Genomic DNA, 21,970 nt, shown 5'->3' on the forward strand with positions numbered 1-21,970 from the left:
ATGATATGAGCACACTATGAAGTCATAACTCAAGCTAAGTTTTCCTTTTGCATGTTCTGGCTTCAACCATAGGGCTGACCACAGTGAGAGCTTTTCAAAATAGAAAACCATTTCGTGGTAAAATTGACATCAACTGGTTTGGCCTAGGGAAGGAGCTCTTGGGAAGAGCGCTGGTCTCCTTAGATTGGTCAGTGAGAAGGAGGAAGCACCTGTACTGAATCCAGGCAAGCAGGCTTGGGCCCCAGTAATGGAAAAAGATTTACTGCGAGAGAGTACCGTATAGCCATCCTATCTCCAGTAACAAAGTGGATGTCCACAGAGAATGTCCTTATCCGTACTACAAGGATGGACAGATACTTTTAGGTTAGCACTGGTTAGATCCTATTCAGATACATCCCAGAACTATCTGTGGGAAAATATACTTGCACTCTGATGCTGATTAATTTTGCCATCATGATTTCATCAACTTGCAAGTTTACAGGGTGGGGGGGTGGAATAGAAACCATGCAAAATGTGTTTTCTAAGCTTGAATATTTATCAAAATCAGTATCCTAGGTAAATGGGGATAAAACCAATACTTTCAAAGGAAATGATTTTGCTGACATGAATACTGGCATTGAGTGAGAAAATTAGATCATCTGTGATGGATTCAGGATCTATACGTGAACCCTAGGGTTTTCTCTATAACCTAAATGCTTTCAGTCTGACCTGCTTCTTTGCCTTTGGCTTCATAGTTCATAGCAAAGTTGTGTGCTGAGCAGGTCTGATGCAAATGAGCACCAGGAAAGACTTGGTCATTGTCATGCCTGCCACGTGTGTTAATCTAATCAATGGTTTAATTCACCATGGGCTAAAATAAGGTCACTCAGTGTCCTCTCAGAAACTCACATGAGAGTAAATTAAGATGGAGGACCAAACACCCTCCATAAGCCAGTCCTGTAATTTTCTGGAACAAGTAATATAACTTAACTTGTGAAAACATATCAGAAACCAAGAGAGTTAACCCAAAGAGCACTCATTCTAAATAGAGCTGTCATAGGAGAAAGTCAATACAACATCAGAAAACAAGTCAGACCGATTTTGTGGCTTAGTTCTTCTCTAGTGCTTAATGTGAATCTTATTATTTAATATCTGTTTCATCCAAACACTAAATCCTAAACTCATCCTTTGTCATCCATAAGTAGCTGATGGGAAGGGATAGAGAAGGGCACACGAGGGATCCTTAGGTAGGCAGCCTCTGTGGCCAGTAGGATTCACTGTCCCCTAACCATGGTAGCTCTGCAGGAGCCCTTCCCTCTACCCAACATTGGTATTTGAAGTGCCCGTATGTGGAGACCCACCTTAGAGAACAAAAACAGAAATACTGCCTCTATACTTAGGAAACTCAGCGTAGGAGAGAAACGTGAAGAAAAGTCATATAGAAAAGTTTGAATTTGTTTGATATGGGAGAAGTAATTTTCTAATAACACTGGGGTTTTTTGAAAGTTCATACATGATTTGCACTTAGTTAAGTTTTACTTCCTGGTGTTTGCTGGGTTAAAAGAAGCCTTTTAAGATGGGCAGGGAGAGCTGGCAACTGTGTGAACCTGAACTCAAGCTATTTCATGGAAATTTTTGATTTTAACACTCTGTTTTCTTCTTTACAGGAGTTTAGATTTGATCGTTTTACAGAAAGTGGTAAGAAGAAAACCACCTTTTTTAAAAGAGGGAAAAAGTTGAAGTATTACCACATGCCATTTGGATTTGGAGTCAGCAAATGTCCAGGCCGATTTTTGGCAATAGTTGAGATAAAACAATTGTTGGTTGTATTTTTAACTTATTTTGATTTAGAAATAATTGATGATAAGCCCTTAGAACTAAACTACAACCGCTTTTTGTTTGGCATTCAGTATCCCGACTCTGATGTTTTATTTAGGTACAAAGTAAAATCTTAAAGAAGCTAAAAGGAAAGAAAAGAAATCTATCAAAACTAACCTAAATGTCCTTAGCTCATCTATTTGTTTTTAATTTCTTCAAATGTAATTGCTTTGTTTGTTTTAAAAGTGCCAATTTCTGTTTGATCTGAGATCAGTCCAGTCTGTACTTTGTCACAAAACCCATCAAAAAAAAGAAAGAAAGAAAGAAACAGCATGGTGGCATGAAATTGACATCAAAATCAACATAATGATTAACTTAAAGTAGCTTTTTTTAACTTTCTACATACATATTGTGATTTGCAAGCGTCATAGTAAATGTGCCTTCACAGCAATAGATTTGACACTGTGGGATTTTTTTAAAGTCACAAATTCTTCTCTAATATGTAAGAATACACTTTATGTACTAATGGAAATTTGTGCTGGAAATGGACACAGTCTAACAAATTCCAAGTTCTCAGAGAAGAAGGAAATTAAATTTCCATGAGATACACTGGATGAAAATGTTCCCTTCAGTATAATATCAATAATATCTATATTGCCAGGGTACGTTTGCATTAAATGAGTTTTGCAGTAGATTAAATGCTTCAACTTCACTTCAATATTTAATCATCCATAAATGTTCTTTATTACTTTGTATACTGTGGCTCAATAGAACAAAATTTCTTGTTATATAAGGCCACTCATGTTCAAGTGAAACACTGGTAAGATTTATCAGTGTAAGAACACACAAAAACCTATTATATATTTAGCAATTGCCCTAGACATTAGTATTAGGTTTACTGTAGGAGTAAATGTTGAGCTCAGTACAGGACTGATTGTAGCATTTGACTCCAGTGTAAACTATAAGGGTTATGCCAGTATTGGAATTAACTTTCCTAAATGCTTCCATTTACACCAGCTGAGAAACTAGATAGCAGTATTTGTTCTTGACGCCTCACCTCTTGGACTTGGAGTTTATTTGTATTATTTGAATTACAACTTTATGTAATACAGTATAATTCCATATGCCACAATGCAGCATAGTGTGGAGGATTCAAAGATTGCTAGTATCAGATTGCCAAGTGATTGTCTGGCATCCTACCTAACTGCTGATGCCGTATATAAACAGGCAAAGCAGGTAATTAAACCCAGTTAATTCATGCTGCATTCATTGGAACTTCTGATATTTTGGAAATGTGCTATTGTTTTTGAAAAGGAAATTGATTTTAAAAATAACAGTATAAAATACTTAACCATACTTAGTAACTAAATAGATTTTCTAGCATTTACTTTCTCCTTCCTGAAGTCCATACTCTAAGTGCACCTTAGTGAAGGTCTACCGGTCTAAACTTTGTTTTTGCTGGATTGAAGATGTTTTCCTTTTTGCCCTCATTCCTGAAAGGTGATTTCGCTAGATGCACAAGTCTAGACTGACAGTGATTTCCTCACAGGGCTTTGAGGATATCTCATGTTCTTAAGAGGTTAGCCTTTATTCGGTTTAATTATTCAGTAGGTAGTCTGCCTCTCTGACAGCTTTAACATGCTCTCTTTGTCTTTGATGTTCTTAGTTTCTATTTATCATGCTTGCATGTCATGGTGTCTTTCATGAAGTGTAGAATGTTCACAATCATTATCTCTTTGAATATTTCCTCCCTCAGGCTCTGTATCTCGCTCTGTACTCCATGTTGTTTGACCTTTTTGTCTCGTATTTTCCACCTCTAATTTACATTCTCGGTAATTTCTTTGGATCTTTAGATTTCTCTGCCAGTTTATTCTACTCTTTAACCCATCCATCGAGTTTGTTTCCTCCTTCTTTTTATTTTAACCTCAGGTTCATAGGACTGAGTGATCACATGCCTTATGTCCCTTAGTTCATGATACACAATTATAATTGGCCCAAACAAGGCCCTCTGGCTTTATTTACTCATTCTATTTTATCCCTAATGGCTACCATTATACCCCTCCCCATCATAGGCAAATAGTCTAATGTGTTTGGTGTGTATCTTTTTATTTGTATATGCTTTTATAAAACATATGTTATTATCTTGGGTGCATATGTGTTTAATTTTCATAAATGTATATTCTATAAATCATTATTCTTCTTAATGTTTAACTACACTCTATATTTTTAAAGATATATCCGTATTACTTTATGTATATTTAATCTGTTGCTTCTAACTGCTGTATAGTATCCCATACTGTGCACCCACCATGTTTTAATGCTCTATTTACCCAGTGATGGAAACTGTGTTGGGGGGAGAGGCCAAAGGAGAACCCAGACGTCTACTCCCACCCGTCCTCCCACTACTGTGTGCTCCACCCTCCACCCTGGGCTGCAAACCCTGTCATCAGCAGCCCCACCACACGCGCACATACACACGCGCGCTCGCACACACGCATGCACACATGCGTGCAGACACACGCGCATGCGCGCAGACACGTGCACACGCATGCACACATGCGTGCGCAGACACGCACACACATACACGTGCACACACGCACACACGTGCGCGCAGACACGCACAGACACGCGCACACACATACACGCACACACACGTGCAGACACGCACACGCGCGCACACACATGCGCACGCGCCCACACACACACAGGCCGTGACAGCCTTCATTCTCTGAGGTGTTCTAGACTTGTGTTCCATGCTCAGATCCTTATCACCCTCTCCCTTCTGTGAGGCCTCCAGGGTTGATCTGAGTCAGGGTGCCAACTGTCAATTCGTCAGCTTTCAGGATTTCAATTCCACTGAGTCTGCTAAGTTTAGTGATTACATTTTCAGTTTGAGAATTCTCTTTTTGTTCTTCCTATCTGCCTGGTCATTTTTGATAACATCTTGTTCTTTCATGATACACTCAATACCTTCTTCCATTTCTTTAAATATATTAAGAAACTTATTTTATATTCTGTATCTGGTATTTCCACATCATCAGTGTTTTATGGGTCTGATTCTGTAGTTTGCTTTTCTTTTAACTCTGCCTCAGGATGGCTTGTTTACTGGGCCCATGTTTCTTGGAATTTTATCTCTGGACATTTTTTTAAGACCTGAGTTTAAAGTTCACACCTCCAGAGAGAATTTGCGTTTGCTTTTGTCTGACTGCTGGTGTTACTATCAACTTCTGATCACTTTACATTTTCAACTTGAGTATTTTGAAAGGGGATTGGGAACAACATAGATAGTGTGAGTTCTAGCCCTAAATCAGCCAGACTGCAACCCTATGAGTAGGAATAGACAGGAGAGACTTTCTGGGTTTTTTTCCCCCTTTACCCAAAGCCAAGGCTGAGACAGGCAAGTATACCCACAGTCCTTCTCTGTGGAGCAAGGTTTCTTTCTAAGTCACTTGCTGAGGGTGCTGCCTCTGCAAATTCTTCGCTTTGTGTACAGGTCTTGGATTACACACTCACACACACACACACACACACACACACGCCCCGCTTGGGCCCCAAGCTTTATCTTCTGCCTGCCACAAAGTATAGCCCATTTGTTTTGTACTAGGACATCTATTCCACCATGTTGCCTGAAGTGGAAGCCTCCAGATTCTTAAATTCATCTTAGTAGTACACTGTTATGCTGCTACAGCGGAGAGAGCACAGAAAAGTATTCCATTCTAATTTCTGCTTAATTTATAGCGAAAGGAATTTAGAGTAGAAGTATTATGTAAAATATTACATAAAAGCAATGGGTGGTAGAACCAAAACAAGAGAGTCTTGTGACAGGCTTAAATCTGGTAATTAAAGATTGTTTATAAATAGAATAAATGTCATGGAGAAATAAGTTAAAAGACATGGATTCTAGCTATGACATAACTGGTTTGTTTCCATCAACAAGTCACTTTGCCTCGCAGTGCTTCAGTTTCCATATTTGCAAAATAAAAATATTAAGGCCTTTTGACACCAGGGTTCATTATGAGGATTGAACACAGTAAGATGTGCAAACTTACTTTGAAAAGTGTAATGCAATATACAAACTTAAAGTTGTAAAGGAGATACTTTGACAATGTTGTGCCTTTTAAAAACTGTTCTTGTGTATTTGTTAAAGGGAACCATTTTTTGTCATTAGTTAATTCATTATTCATTTATTCAATCAAACACTTATTGAGCATTTCCTCTATCCTAGATTTGATGCTATGCACTGGATTACCCTTCTTCAAGAACACATAATTTATTAGAGAACACAATACATACCCAACTAATTTATTATAAATGTAGTTGTAATAAATCATCTCCTTAAAACTATTTTAAAATTCTGATTCATCACTAGTTCTAACGAAACTTCCATCACTCATTCCAAATTAGTGTTCTGTAATGAGAAATTACTATGAGCCTAATTACATACAATAAAACATATACATCAAGTGTTGTGATTATATGTTAAAAATAACCAAAACCAATCATTGAGGCTTCAGAATTTTTTAAAAACTGTATTTTACATATAGTAAAAACCGATCTTTTCATTTTTAAGCCTCCTCTAAATTTCAAATTAAAGAAAATGAATAACTAAAAATATTATTTTATATCAATGACCAACAGTAATGAAGCATTCAGTTAGCAAACACTAAATGCTCTGAAGATATTCAGGAAAAAGCTATTTATCACTGAGTAAGGAATGCTGATAAGCAACCTATTCAGGAACTTTTATCTGCCTTGTTTGGCTTTCCTGGCATACTTCATTATATTTTCTCCATTTTCTCATTAAGTTTTGGGTCACAAGTGTGAGGCAAAGGAGCTTCTATACTCAAAATTTGCATGATTACTTCTGTTTATTTTCTCATGAAAAATAATTTGGGTAACATTTCCTATAAGCGAATTCTTCAAATTTAACCATGGAATCTTAAAACCAATTTCAAAGATCAAAGCACAAAAACTATCTAGGCTTTGATCTTCATATAAAACAATGTCAGTAATTATAAAACAAGAATTATATGCCCTGAGAATGTACACTGCTTTAATCTATTAAATTTGCCAATATTGCAAACCATTATGTACTTGAACTGCATTATTAGGTATTCATATTCACATACTCAATTAGGAAAAAGTTAGCAAGCCAAGATTAAGTTCCCTGTAGCATTATTTTAAATTACAGTGGATGATCACATAAAGCTCTCTAATGTTTCTCTAAAGCAATTATTACTTATTCTACTTCAGAGTGTTAATCTAAATCAGTGATCATTGACGATGGAACTTTTTTGCTTAAATGTTTACTTTGTTTATAATATCTTGAGTAAGATAAATTTAATTCATGAAAATCTCTACTGAACAATTTTTAAAAGGAGGTAATTTGGTAATACTTACATTTTAAAATATTTATTAAGCAGAGGAGTGCTGTATATTAAAAAAAAAATGTCCTGAATGTTTGTTTAATACTCTTTTGATTTTAAAATGGTATAGAGGTGGATTTATGAGGAAGAAAATTATCTTGAAAAAATCTTAGGTAAGAAATGCAAGTGCTTTGTAACTCAATTAATGTTTTTTAAATTTACAACAAGCCAATAAATTAACTTTTAAAGCACAGGTGAATGACTGTGTCCCCTTATTTCCCTACTAGGAGCATGTTAGGTGACAGAAGATTTGATTACAAATAGTAAATTATTTGGGAAATAATTTTGCTGTCTGAAGATCCCCAAATCCCCATCTCCCCCCGACACATACATATACATATATTTTTATTTTCTCATACTTTTGATAAAAGTGCATTAATTGTTATATTCAGAATATGTTTCAATATATTTTCACTTATTTATGTGGGAAATAAAAACAGATCCAAGTAATATCAGTGACTAATAAGTTTTTAAACAAGTTTATTTTAACCAGGCTGACCTTGCTAGGCTGCAGTTCTTAATAATAGCTATTATTCTGTGGAGAGATGTATAAGAACAACAAGAATGGGAGAGAGATTCCATTTCTCTCCACATAAGAGAGGTGTGGTCTTCATCTTCTGCAAATCACTACCACAGATAATGAGGCTGAGTAATATTTGGACAGTATTCTGTGTATTCATAGAGCTGAAATGCAAGCTGTAAATAAAACATAACACAGAACATGCTGTTGATGAAGTGTGGCTTCTTCAGTAACTGTACATACAGCATTTCACTGGGACACTTAGCTTTTCTAAGAAACACTCCATTAATGTTTTAAAGCTCGCCCTAGACTCTGAAAGTGTTCCTGTTCATTTGAACTAGGCAGTTCAGTATTGCTGAACACTTAGGGTAAATTGTCGTTAAATGGACAATCTATGAAATAATTATCTTTGCATTCAATTTTACTCTAAAAAACGCTTATTGAGTAAACAATAATTTTGCAGAACTGTCTGGCATTATCCATGGTCATGTGAGTAATAATGTGCATTTTCTATTGAGGATATAGCTGAATAGAAAAAAATAGTGGCTATGCTGGTAATTTTAAGTGTGTTTGATATAGTTTTTAATTTTTTGAGGTATAGTTTATGTTCTTAATTCCTAAATGTATTCATTTTTATAAGGAGAGACATGATATACTTCAGACTACCTAGAAAGTAAATGTTTAGAGATAGACTCATGAGGTATTTCAATTCCCTTACAACTTACAAGTTTTGTGCTTATAGGAGAAACTAGGGCAATAGAAGTAACAGGTAAATGTAGTAATACCTAATGGTTTATCGTTGAGTCAAATTTAAACACTTAGAAAGCACATATTAGCTGGAGATTCTTATTTGTTTGCAAGAGAACGTTTATTTCATGTAACTTTTATTTCTAAGAACTAACCATTAAAGTTAACATATATGTCATTATTACCTGACAACCCACATTTTTAAGTAAGTGATTTTGTCTTTCATGTTCAAATTACTGTTTAAATGAAGTATACTTTCATTCTATAACTTCTAAGAACTGGCCAATATATTTAAAATTTTATAAATGCCTTTGTTTTATACTTTAAATGGAATATTTTTTAAAGTATTTGAAGTCACTTTTGAATTTTTTAAATCTAGAAGCATACAGGAAGTAGTACTTTCTCCATGTTTTAAAGTTCAGTATTTTTTTTAACTTTATTTTAAACTAATTTTAGACTTACAAGAAAAGCTATAAAAATAGTATTCATTTTTTTTTTATAATTATTATTTATTTATTTATTCATTCTTGGCTGTGTTGGGTCTTCGTTTCTGCGCGAGGGCTTTCTCCAGTTGTGGCAAGCGGGGGCCACTCTTCATCGCGGTGCGCGGGCCTCTCACCATCGCGGCCTCTCCCGTTGCGGGGCACAGGCTCCAGACGCGCAGGCTCAGTAGTTGTGGCTCACGGGCCCAGCTGCTCCACGGCATGTGGGATCCTCCCAGACCAGGGCTCGAACCCGCATCCCCTGCATCGGAAGGCAGGTTCTCAACCACTGCGCCACCAGGGAAGCCCAGTATTCATTTTTAAAGAAGAAAGTCCTCAGACTAAACAATGCTTGTCAAAAGTTAAACTAAACAGTGGTCATAGGACTTAGCCAGTTGCAGATCTTAGTTAATCCTTGACCTTTGGAGATGTTTATCCACAATAACTACCCAATAGGGCAACACACAGGAAGTAACACCTGAGTGGCAGAGATAATTTGTGTGCGTTCCACCCAGATCCTCCAAAGTCCACATCAGTATTTTGTTTTCATAAAAACACAATTTTCTAAGTTTTAAAAAGAGCTTACTTTGTTGAATAATTCCAGATTTTACTTAACTACACTCTCTTGAGAAATCTACACTTTAAAGATACATATGCCTTATGCTTCTGTAAAAGAAAATTGAAGTAAGTTATTCGCTGCGCCTGCGCCCTGATACATTTATAGATATAATAGATTTCCTTTCCTCCTTCATGGCTTTTCATGTTTCTGTGGAGGCCTGGTTAGGAAAATCTTTTTCTGTTTTTTTTTCATGGAAGTCTCAGATGGAGGGGACAGGCTCAGCTTAGCATCTGAATTTTGACCACAGCTCTGCAGAAAGAGACGGTGCATGGCAAATGTAGCTGCACTTGCTTCAACAGACAGTGCATGGTTTAATGTTTTAACCAGTTGAGTACATAATCTGACTCTCTCACATAATAAGAAATTATTTGTCTTCCATTTTCAGAGAGGAGATAAGGATATTTGACACAGAAATCCTTACACCAAGTTCTTCAGTAATTGCCAGAGCAGAGTAAATGCATAAAATGAGGTTAGGCCATGAAGCATGTTTATGTTTAAGACTAAATTCTCATCTCTAAACATCCCTATTAGCATAGCAGATTTGAGCTGCAACCATCCTCCTAATAAAATATGAAATCTTTAAGATTGGGAAGCATTGGTAAATAATGGGTCCTTTAAATATCCCTGAACTTTATTCTAAAACTTATGAAGAGAAATAATAATTGCTTTATATAACCACTGATACCATTTTAGCATTTGATGAAGATGTTAATTTATGGTTAGTTAGCAGTTTATGGCTGTCATTAGTTTTTCAGTTTGGTCCACATTAGAAATCTATTTTTCTTTTTTATTTTAATCTGAGACAATTATATAAAGATATGGTTATGTTTTATCTAAAATGTATCATTCTAGTATCGCATTTCAAATTATTCACAGATCGTAGTTCTTATATGTGCATATATGAATTTAAAAATACAGCAATAAAATGCTTGAAACAGATCATAAATTTGCTTCATATTTTATTGCATCTCTGAATCAGGTTGAGAAGACAAGGGCAACTATGGTCTTTGGGAAAGAATTAACTCTTTCCCAAGCTGGGAAGGAAAACGATATCACCTTGTGCCTACTAAAAGCCAACTCCCCATCCGAGCATCCTGGTGACTTCTAAGATAGGCTTGTCCATGATATATTGGGGGCTGGAGGGCTGGTAACCGCAAAACCCTCTTTCCCCTTGCAGTCTAACCTTCCCAGCCCAGTAGTTTCTCTTCCAGAGCTCGCTAATCTGTATTTCTGTATCGTCGGAATTCGGGAACACAAGGGAGAGGAAAGAAAGAAAAGTCCCACAGGCACATGCACACGCACTCAGGGGGACCTGATAGTTCTGCAATAGTCCACAAGTCTCCTGGATTATGTTAAGACGAGTCATTTAGAAAAAGTGATAGAATTTAACCAAAATCGAGCCTCAAGGAAAGCGAGCTCACTTTCTTTGCCTTGCTAGGAAGCGATGAGCTCTTTGGGGTTTAAAATTGGGACGCTTTCACAGAATTCCCGGGTTTGGCTCGGCTGCGGGGTGCTTCTTACAAGCCTGTCATCTGCAGGTGAACTCTCCAGGCCACGGGGGTCAGGAGACAACCCCATCCTAGTGCCTCCCCTCGAAAGACAGTTTGAGGCAGAGCCCCCGAAGTTCGCGTTCTGCCCCTAGGCACTTAGAGGTTGAAGGGTCTTGCGCCCCGCAGGAGGGGCCAAGAACGTCAGTGCAGGGGAAGCACTAGGAGAAGGGGTGCTCTGCGGCTGCGGGTCCCGAGTCCCTCCGGGGGCGCAGCCTGAGCAAAGCAGCGCGGTGGGCACGCGTGTTGTGGACGTCGTTCTGTCTGCGACCCTGGGCTGGCAGGCTGGCCTGCGGGAAAAGCCGCCCCCTCCTTCCTCCTGCCCTCCCGGGTCCCCAGCACAAACACTGGCCCTGGCCCTGGGGCGAAACAGACACCTGGCTATTTTGCACAGTCTACAGAACCCTGGTTCTTGTAAACACTCATCAACCGATTCGAAGAGCCAGAGATCCGGCGGGGAGAGGAAAAGACTCTTACCCTGAGAATTGTTTTTACCCTTAAGTTGCTGTCTCCTGGTTTTCCCTCCCGTTTCCTTCGACTGTGCCCAATGTCTGATGTAAAAGGCCAGCTTTAAATCAACCCGCAGCTCATTGGCTTGGCGGATCCTGGGGCATCCAAGTTATAAGCGCCAACGCAGACCTTGAAGGAGACGGGCTCATTTATTTTTGCCCACAGAACAAAAAATGTTAATTGATGTAAAGTTGCTTGGCACGTGATAAATTCAGTCTGACCTGCATTTTAATTAAAAGAATACTTCTGTTTCTGACGTTTGTTTTGCAATTTAATTCTGTTTAGAGGCAGCGCCGTGTAGTGGGCCCTCCCCATCCCTCACTTCCCCATTGAATCGCATTTTCATGAAAGGTTTTACCAAGGAGCCTCTCCCGACCAGGATTCATCACCTCCCTCCTTCCACCGGCACACGTTCGGGTCTCCGCTCTGCCGCTCCGCCCGGCAGAGCCGCCACTGTGTGCTGCGAGCCGGGAAGTGAACTCTCATCATTATTTTTCAAAGTCTGGGAAGTGTATTATCCTTTTTCCTAGTGGTAATTAGTTACCATAGCATCTAATACGTAAATGTGCCCAGAGCACACCATTAACAGTTAAACGGAGGATTCAATTTAACACATGATTATATCTTTCATAAGTCATTACATTGGAAAAGTCAATGCCACTCATGCTGGAGCAATCTCAGGGTCCCGGGCGCGTAGAAAGGTTGGGTTTCGGCATCCGGGCCAAGAGCGCGAGGAGACGGGAACCCTGTGGAGCCTTGGCCCTCCCTAGAGAGCTGTTGGCAGGAAGGATGGGTGCTGGGTGCGATAAGAGGGAGCGGAATTTAAGCTCAACACAGGGTCTTGGAGGGGATGGCCAGCTACTGAGAGTGGAGAGCGCATCGCTGAGCGCGCGCTCACGCACACGCGCGCGCGCGCGCACACGCACACACACACACACACACTTACAGGCACCACGGGGAGGGAGGAGGGGTAACTAGTGAGCTCTTCGAAGGTGATCATTTGCTGGTCCTGTAGGAGTCCACGAAAAGCCTCAACGCGCTTCACTCCTGTAGGTACCCCATGTCAAGCTGGAGATGAGACCTAAATGGGAATTCGAAATTAGAGAAGGAAATTGAAATTAGAGAGAAATTAGAGAAGGAAACCGGTGGAATAAAAGTCCAAGTGGGACTCTGGCTCCTCGCTCGGCCTCCTCTGCCCAGTGTCAGTTTCCTAAGAAACTTGAGCAGCGGGGATCGTCCCCTGCTCCCGGGAGAAGCGCCCCAGAGCGCGGTGGACGAAGGCTCTGGGGCTGACCGAGGTTCTCTGGCAGACGCCGCAGTTTTAGGGGCCAGGATTGCTGTTTTGCCCCAAGGGCACTTCAGCAAGACCACACTGATGCCCTGGTGTTCAGTCACCCAGTCCGGAAGTGGATGGTGCACACTGGAAGGACATACTGGGGCCCACAAGTGTGTGGGCCAACTTTCCACACTGGGCTGAAATCCAGGAGTCCAGCGGGCCCCGGAAAGCGGCCGGGGGTTTTGCCAGGTAGGGGGGAGAATTTTCTCTTCAATCATTGGTTTCCTTCCCTAAAAGCTGCTGCTAATGAAACTTTGGAAACGTTGGGGTTAGCGCAGGGAAAGCCACCTAAGTAAATCACCGAAAAGTCCTCCCCTGCCCCTTTTAGATGTCCCACATTTATTCCTAGAACCCAACGCTGGTCAGCTCCTGGATTTGGAAAGAGAATTAATTTGTCTGAAATTATCAAAATGAAAATAAATATTATTAACCCTGCTACTTTGAACAATTGTACATATTTGTCTGACATTCCGACTTATTCTCAACATCCTCTCCTTTCCCCCAACCCCAATCATTTCCAGTCTCCTTCAGGACTAAGGCTGGAGACTGAGTTATTAAAGGGTGAAAGGAGGGTGAGCTTTCCTCTTTCTCCTGAAGTTCAAGATTTGTTATTTGTACTATTTCTAATACTAGTTGAACAGCACAGAGGTTACAGAGGGAATACATCAAGGAGGCCTTCTTCATAATGAGAAATATTAAGCAGTTAAACCTTGCAGCGAATGTGTCCCCTACAATGTTAACATGCAAAAAGTAAAAAAAAAACAATTCGACTGATGGCGGCTGTGGTTAATTCCTAATCAGAATGATGGACAGCAGGGCCAGAACAATACAAACTAATGGCTGTGTTGCTGATCACTTTACCCCTTGATTAAAGGCACCCAATTACGGCGCAGAACAGTGTCATAATTATGTTTCTTAATCACATCCAGGAGGTTTAATTGCCTTAACGATGTGTTTCATTAAATGAATTTAGGTATTATAGTAGACAGTTTTCATACACAGTTGTTTTCAAATTAACATAATATTAGACATCGTCATGGAAATTGTTTTAATAATCATAATTAGACGCACCCAGGCTTTGTCTGGTAAATGCTGAGAGACGGGTCTCCTCCTGCCTGGGGGCCGCCCTGGTCTCTTCCCTCCCTCTACTCCCACTCCCAGACTGGGAGGGCTTCAGCTTCAAGGCCCTTTGCTGTTATGTTTTCTGAAAGGTTACAGGTTCTGATTAATCTTTTTTGATGGCAAGTGGAGCAGAAAATACCCTCCCTCACCCCCCACTAAGTTTGATGGCATTTAGGGATATCATTATGAGCTGAGGCTACACAGACCAAAACGCATTTAGCAAACTGCCTACAGAGGAAACACTATAACTTCACCACCACCATCTCTCTAACCTCCACCACAATAAAAATCAAACCTTCTAAATTTGAGGGCATTATTAAAGTCCAAATACAAGCCTATACAGACATTCTTTAATAGAATCAACGCCCAACCCAATCCAAACATACTCCCTTACAAATCTCTTTAACAAGCAACACTAGAACATTGAAAAAATCTCTATGGGCATTGTTTACACATATAATTCAACCTGGTTGATTCTTCTGTCACAAAAAAAAAAGCAGGGGGAAGCTACAATACAATCCATCCTCAGAGAATCCAAATCCATTGCTTTTCCTTGGCTTTTAGGAAGTTGGAGATAGAAATTTTGATTAAAAACTCTTTAAGAAACTTTACCCTCTCTGATGGGCCCTGGCATAGTAGTTAACAATGCCATACAAAGTGGGAGAAGAATTCCAGGGAGAGCAGGGCCTTCAAAGTTCATGCCAGCAAACAGGAGCTCTGGACCTCCTCTGGGTCTCACCACTGACCCCATTTATCAATCCTCCAATGACCAGGCCCAGCCATCGTCCTTTAACAAGTAAACAAGTGAACTAGGGCTGCTCCTAATTGTGTATCCCTGACAAAACTTTAGTTCCACCTTCTCTGAAACTCCTTTCTTTTTTGTTACCTTTCAAGCAAAGAGTAACACAGAAGAGAGGTGATTGCTCCCTCCACAAAGCACAGCATAATGAAATGTTTGATCAAAATATTTTAATAAAGATTCTCTCTGACATAGATACACATACAAATGGTTGTACATAGCTGTCATAGTCTGATTGACCTATTTAATATATATATCATTCTTTACACATCCAAAACCCGCCAATAGATCCATCATAGCTCCCCACTCACCATCCAACCTGACAAACTGAATTAGTATTATCTGCAAGGAGTGGAAAATAGCAGGACTCCATTTTTAAAAAAGGTTTTCTTGATTTTCGTAGGATAGAAAGGCAGGCAAGCAGCCATGCAAACTAAAACTGAAAGCTCGCTTTGGGTAAATAGCTTCTTGCTCTTCCTTAGTTTTATTTTATTTCTTTTAAAAATTTTTTTAGAAAAATAACAAAGGATTTCACACCATAGGCAAATCAAACCAGTCTTTCAACTTAAATAATTCTCCACAGTTAAAATAACTTATATATGTATACATATATTAAAAGCAATTAAATTAGACCTTTTAAAAATGCACAGCACAGCCTGGAAAAATATTTGCTTAGCATGTTCTTACTTATAGGATCTATTGCTGTGATGTCTTTCCTTTTTAGAATGCAAAGGAGTCCCCTTTCAAGAAAAGAGATCAATTCATTCATCAATTAAGAATACACCTTTCCTGTAATTTTTGGACTGAAGCAATTTATTAAAGCTCAATTTAAATACAGGGATGATGCAGCTGAAGATATCCAGGTGACCTTTGATAAACCTAAGCAGCTCAGATACATCAATATGTCTCTTCATACTTGTTGGCAAATAAACCCTTTTAAACACTTGGCACACAATATAAGTTAATCTATAAAACAGAATTTTAGAGGCATTAAAAAAAATCTGCACGTAAGACCCCATGACCTTAACACAGGATAAATACTGTTGATGTGGAAGGGTCATTGAAGAATAACAAATAAATACCATGAATCGTTAATACATCATTGCAGAGTGGAAAGTAACAAGGTGCACATAAATATTTTTAAATGCAATTCTTTCAGCCACAGTCAGTTTTTTGTTTTTTTTTTTTTTAATATCACTCTTGCCAAAACTTTTGAGAATTTTCACAGGATTAAAGTTCAGAGACAATAAAAAATACAAGTCTTTCATAGCAATGTGTCTCTTCCTGTTTTTGTTTTTTTTCTTCACTTAAATAAATCTACATTTCAAGTTTTTCTCCTGGCTCAGAATCAAAATTTATTTTCAAGTGCCCTTTCTGATTTGTCTGAATGAATATTCCGTGCCACAAGCCACCCAACCCCGGACTCCTCCTCTCCCCCTCAGCACTAGCCAAATTCACAATTATTAGTAGGATTACTATTTTGCCATGTAATACTCTCCACGCTTAATAACACCTACTTCTCAACTTATTTTTTACCCTTAAAGGAAAACACTGCTTCCTCGCGGTCTAGGCTGCCACCAAAGTTGCCACTTTTCCGAGAAAAAAAGACATCCATACTCTATCCCAACTCCACCTCCCTCCTCCCTCCCTCCCCACCCCGAAGACCGAGATTCTGGGGATGTCGAGGCCAGAAGTCCCGTTTGTCTCTGATACTTCTCCGCAGTTCTCGCCTCTGCTTTGTTTTCTCTGCAAGTGTTTCACGACTACGAGAGGACCAAATAAAGGGGGGTGGGGAGCAGCTTTTCACTCTCCTCTAGCTTTGGGGTCGGTCTTATGTTTTTCGGGGGTGGGGGGTGTTTAAGGCTTCTCCGTGCACTGTTTGCAGAGGCTGGAGGAGACGCTATTGAACAGGGCGCACTTCTCCGGGCAGGAGGCGGCCGGGGGCAGCCCGGCGCTGAACGGGTAGCCGGCAGCCTGCTCGTAGGCGCCGAGCGCCGGGTGCAGGGCAGCGGCCGCCGCCGCCGCCGCCGCGGAGCTGGGCAGGGAGGCGGCCGAGATAGCCTGGCCCTGGTTGAGGTAGGCGACGAGGCGCCGCATCTCCTCCAGGGCCTGCGCCTGCATGAGGATGTAGTTCTTGGCGAGCAGCAGCGTAGCGATCTTGGAGAGCTTCCGCACCGAGGGGCTGTGCGCGTAGGGGATCACCGCGCGCAGCTCGTCCAGCGCGTCGTTCAGGTCGTGCATCCGCCGGCGCTCCCGGGCGTTGATGTTGAGCCGCAGCGCCTTTTGCTCTTTGGATTTCTTGCTGCTGCTGCTGCCGCCGCCGCCGCCACCGCTGCCGCCGCTGCCCCCGCCGCCGCCGCCGGCCGGGCCCCCCGGGGGGGCGCTGGCGCCGCCGTGGAGGTGGGCGTTGGAGCAGCCCTCGGCCGCCTTGACGCCGCCGCCTCCCGCGCCCGGGGAGGCCCGCGGGTCTCCGCCGCCGGCCCGCAGAACCAGCTCGCAGCGGCCGTCGCTGTCGTCGTCGGGGCTCTGCTCGCCGCCGCTGCTCTCGGCCACCGAGCCCCGGCTGGCGCTCTCGCCGTATTTGAGGCACAGGGCGGCCCCAGCCGGCAGGTTGCTCAGGCTAGGGTCGCCCCCAACGCCGGCAGTGCCCACGAGCAGCCCGGGGACGCCCACCCCGCCGCCGCCGCCGCCGCCTCCCCCGGGCGGCGGCAACAGCAGCCCTGCCCCCTCGGGGTCAGCCGGCTCGAAGCAGCCCAGAGGCGACGAGGAGGAGGACGCCGGGCGCTCCCGAGGCGGCGGCGCCAGGGACAGGTCCATGCTCGGGGGCGGGGAGCGGAAAGCCGCCTCCAAGCGCTTGGCGGCGGAGGCGCTCAGGCTCTTGTGCAGGAAGAGGTCGTCTTCGCCCGCGGCGGCCGCGCCGAGGTGCAGCCCGCGCTCCATGGTCCGGCGCCGGCCGCCGCCGCCTGGGCTCGGGAGTCGGGCGGCGCCGCAGCCGCGCCCGAGCCGGGCTCTGGGGCTGGTGCGCGCGTCGGTCCCGGTGCTGCTGGCAGCCCTCTCCCCTTCTTTTTCTTTTTCGCCTTCCCCCGCGCTCGCCGCCTCCTCTTCTTCTTCTTCTTCGTCTCCAGCCGATGGTGCTGCCTGCTGGGGCTCACCATGGGCCGCGGCCCCGCATGGTGGGAGGGTGGGCGCGGAGGGAGTGGAGCCGCCGCCGCCGCCGCCGCCGCCGCCGCCGCCGCTCTGAGCCCAGCCCCGCGCCTCCTCTCCGCACCGTTTATCTTGCTTGGATTCACCTTCAAGAGATTTCCGGACCCATCAACCAGCCGCCGCCACAGACGGGGGAGTCTTTTACATCATTATCTCTGAGTAGGTTATTATGAAGAAGAGTCGCCTGTTGGGACAGCGCTTTCTACCCAATCAGGTTAACGTTTTAATTAATAGGATTAAAACGGTAACAAACAATCGCAGGCGCTATCTGGCCGCGAGTCTGAATAGTTTCATTTCCCAGGTCTGAAGACAGGCAGCAGCTAGAGCTTTATAAAAGGCGCCTGCTCCATTATTCTGCCTGCCATCTGTATACACAGCTTAGCGCATATGTTTGCAAGGCGCTGGGTCCTGTTAGTAACCCAACAACTGCCTTTAGCTTGACATGTGTGGCGACTTTCACTCATCAATGAGCACACTAAAAGCCCTACTTAGAGCCGAGGATGTTCTCTGCTCCTTCAGCAAATTGTAGATCGGCGGCGAAGCCTGGGAGTCCCGTGGAAAGCAGACGCCTCCCCCCACTGCACCCCCTCCCCACTGCCCTTCCCTCGCCACTGCTGTCTCATCTTGTGCTACATGACCCTTTCCTGGGGAGGCTGATACTCCACCCCTGTTCCTAGGATGACTCTGGTCTGGATGTGGAGATGGGATTTTCGGGGGGAAGTGGTGTCTCCGCTGGCTTGCCCCAAATTCACCCAAGATTCTTAGCTAGTAAGACAGCAAAGCAATCGCCCCCCCTCCCGCCCCCCAGAACACACTGCCTTATTCCGCCCCCGCTCACCCACTCCCTGCCCATTTTCCTACCCGGACTGAGGCTGGGGAGGGGGGGGAGGGAAAGGGGGGGGAGGAGGAGGAGAGAAAGAAAATGAAGATCGAGTTGCTTATGCAGCCCATTAGATTTTTTTAAAGGGAGGGGGTGCTTTTGCAGCCGTCTCCAAAGAACGGCTACAGTGATGGTGATTAATGAAGCACAGGATTTCCTAAACAGGAAGAAACTGATTGCTCAAACTTTCCTCAAGATGAAAATCCAGCTGTTTCGGAAGAGTCAACTTTACCGGTAGTCAGATCCTCTCACACACCAAGTGGGACATTTGTGCATATTTATTTACCCGGAAACGTAGCCGCCATAGCTAGGAAGCCATTCAGGGACATCTGGGTCTGCCTCGGTTGTTCTTAGAGGGAGAGGAAGGCGAAGTGTGAAAACAAGTGCTCCTCTTCGGATGGGAAATGGTACACGCGGTCTTCCAGCTCCTGTGTCCCGTGTCTGGGAGCACATGGTATTTAGCGGCTGGTTTTCATCCTTATGACATAAGTAAAAACAATATTTCCCAACACCCTCCAATAAATCTCTCTTATGTGGCAGAATTACTGAAGCTTATGAAATTTTTGGTTTCTCTGGTTTCATTAAAAACCTTTTAATTGTGGCTTTCAGAGTTGGCCCCAGGTGTTGGACTCTTTTCATTACATTTTGCTCTAATGTGATGAAATTCTAATTCTCTCCTTACCATATGGTTAAATTTCCCCACTGAGAATTAGTTGAAAAAGGAGAAATAATCTATTAATCTCTGTAATAGATTCACAAATGAGGTTCGCCACAGAACCTGTTTTTGAATGGTAATATCAGAACAGTTGGGCGCCTTATTTCATAAAGGAGGTGTGAGGACGGCATAGAAACGTCTGCATTTTCACCTGGAAAGGAGGAAAACGGGCCCAGCGGAATCTTTCCAAAATAATTGCCTGAGATTCAATCTCACCGGGACAGAAATGCTACGCAGTCGTCAGTTACCTTCGCGCCTTGGGATTGACTGGATCCCAAAGATTGAGAAAGAGCAGGCGAGCTGCGGGAGGCTTTCCAGCCTGGGACCCGGGCCGGCGGCTCTGGAAGGCTCGAGCCGGCCCACGTGTCTCGCCGGGGGACCGCAAAGCACGTAGACGTGCGGGGCGGCCCCTCGCTCACCGCTTCCCTCCCCCCTCCGTCCCCCCGGCGCGCGCAGCTATTAACCTCCAGCTTTAGGAAGCTAAAGACACGCTCCTGTTACTGTTTTTCAATTAGCAGCTTTGTTGTCACCGGGATCATAAACAAAGGTTCTCTATAAACATAGGTGAGTCTTGTGTGCCTGATAATGACTGACCAAAGAACTCTGGCCACTTAGGGGAGGACCGAGGCTGGCACCGTCGTGCTCTGGGCGGAGTGGAGACACGTTTCCAGTGTCTGACTCGATTCTCCCTCCGGCTCCCCTTTATAGAGCGCTGGCACTTTCCGCAGGACGCCTGTATTCCTGCCGGCCACTCAGTGGGCACTGGAAGGGTGAAGGAGCTACCATGTCCGGGCCGGGTGGGAGCGATAGGGTTTAGCTACGAGCGCCACATGGGGCTATGCCCTGCAGGACCGGACTGGCCAAGCTGGGGCCACCGCCGAAAGCGGCCAAGGCGCCGCTAGATCCGCGACCCCCGACAGACTCCGGTCCTGCGCCGCTGTCAGATAACTCAGCCCCGAGAAGCACCTCCTGGCCCTTCCCGGACCCCACTTCCACGCCCTCCTTCCTCCCCCCCGCCCCCCCGCTTCCGCCATCGAAACTTCCGGAACAAACTTTTGCGCAGCTGTATTTCACTCAGTAGGAGCCCCAAACCTCTTTCCTTGGCGGTTCAAGAAAATCCCCCTGGTCTCCTCGGAGGAGGTGACTGCTTAATAGTCCCTGGAAACTTAGCTTTGGGAAAGTGCTGAAGAATTTATAGGAGCTTTAAATGTGGGCCTCATAACAACCGTCGGGGAATGGTCTTTGAGGTTTATGCACTCGTAAACTTTTGCTGATTGCTTCTGGGAAGTTGTCAGGCACTTAAGGCTGCATTTATCTCACAGGGCAATGAAAACACATCTGCCCGGTGTCTCGTTACCTGGTTTAATCGTCGCCAGCCCTAAGTCACGGCCTAGGCTCTTTCTCCTCACTTGAGTGGGATCCCGCCGCCTGGTTTCGGGCCAGCGAAGGGCTGACGTCACCTGCTCACTTAGCACCCTCTGGCCGTAAGAGCTCCAGAAAGCTCTGCGCTTGAACTTTGCTATGCCAAGAAGAGGGGAAAGGCCCTGGGTTCCTGATATAACTAGCAAGTTGTAAGGAGAGCAGAGGAAAAGCCAAAATAAAAAATTTCTGGTTGCCTGGGAAGAAAGGGCGGGAAAATAGCCCGCGGCGAAAACTTCTGACCCACAGATGACCCCTGGAAATGAAACATTGGAAGCGAAATCCTCTGAGTCTGTGCAGTTTCAGAGAAGGTCAGGGTGAGTTACCGAAGCGATTGGCGGACAGGAAACGCAGGGGACTGTTTCCTCTGCCCAGTCATGGTGGGGCAGCTCAGGCCACTCCGTGGTCCAGACGGTGGGGTGGGCGCCATCGAGGGACACCCAGCAGGGAGCTCTTGGTACTGGGCTGGTTGGCGCATTGAGGCTGGTTGGTAGACACACATCAGGATAGGGAGCGTTCTTGGCCGAGTGTCGAGTACCAGATTTACAGACGCCAGCGCATGTTGTGCAAAGATGAATACAGTTTTGTTACAGCAGGAAGGAACACACCTATGGCTTTGAAAGGATTCTTAAAATACTCAGCAAGCCGCACCGCATTGAAATTACAGAGCTATTGAGTTTTAGACCAAATTAATTTTTTAGGTCACTTATATTTCTTAGTGATCGTCTTCCTTAATATTTGCTTGAAATTTGAAATAGGAACCTACGTAAAATCAGAACGGAACACGATCTAATCCGTCATTAAAGAGCAAAGCCAGGAGTTCCTCTTTGTTATTTTTATAGCCCTG

The 21,970-nt window shown here is 43.6% G+C and overlaps 2 protein-coding genes across 2 annotated transcripts in view; one reads left to right on the forward strand and one right to left on the reverse strand.

Annotated features, from left to right (window-relative positions):
- CYP7B1 (cytochrome P450 family 7 subfamily B member 1) overlaps positions 1 to 7,416 on the forward strand; it is a 187,297-nt gene extending 179,881 nt beyond the window's left edge. Inside the window, exon 6 of the mRNA XM_082364829.1 lies at positions 1,647 to 7,416. Within this exon, the coding sequence (XP_082220955.1) occupies positions 1,647 to 1,934 (288 nt within the window). The 3' untranslated portion in view covers positions 1,935 to 7,416. The remainder of the gene's footprint in view (positions 1 to 1,646) is intronic.
- Positions 7,417 to 15,060: 7,644 nt separating this feature from the next.
- BHLHE22 (basic helix-loop-helix family member e22) lies at positions 15,061 to 17,988 on the reverse strand. The gene has a single exon (XM_082364833.1). The coding sequence runs from the start codon at positions 17,843 to 17,845 to the stop codon at positions 16,763 to 16,765; it is 1,083 nt and encodes a 360-aa protein (XP_082220959.1). The 5' UTR covers positions 17,846 to 17,988; the 3' UTR covers positions 15,061 to 16,762.
- Between the last annotated feature and the right edge of the window lie 3,982 nt (positions 17,989 to 21,970).

The sequence above is a fragment of the Balaenoptera borealis genome (assembly GCF_965194805.1).
Source record: "Balaenoptera borealis genome assembly, chromosome: 17".
NCBI lineage: Eukaryota > Metazoa > Chordata > Mammalia > Artiodactyla > Balaenopteridae > Balaenoptera > Balaenoptera borealis.

Bases quoted from the DNA above. Each gene is read 5' to 3' on its own strand.
- BHLHE22 (XM_082364833.1), bottom strand. From the start codon at position 17,845: ATGGAGCGCGGGCTGCACCTCGGCGCGGCCGCCGCGGGCGAAGACGAC.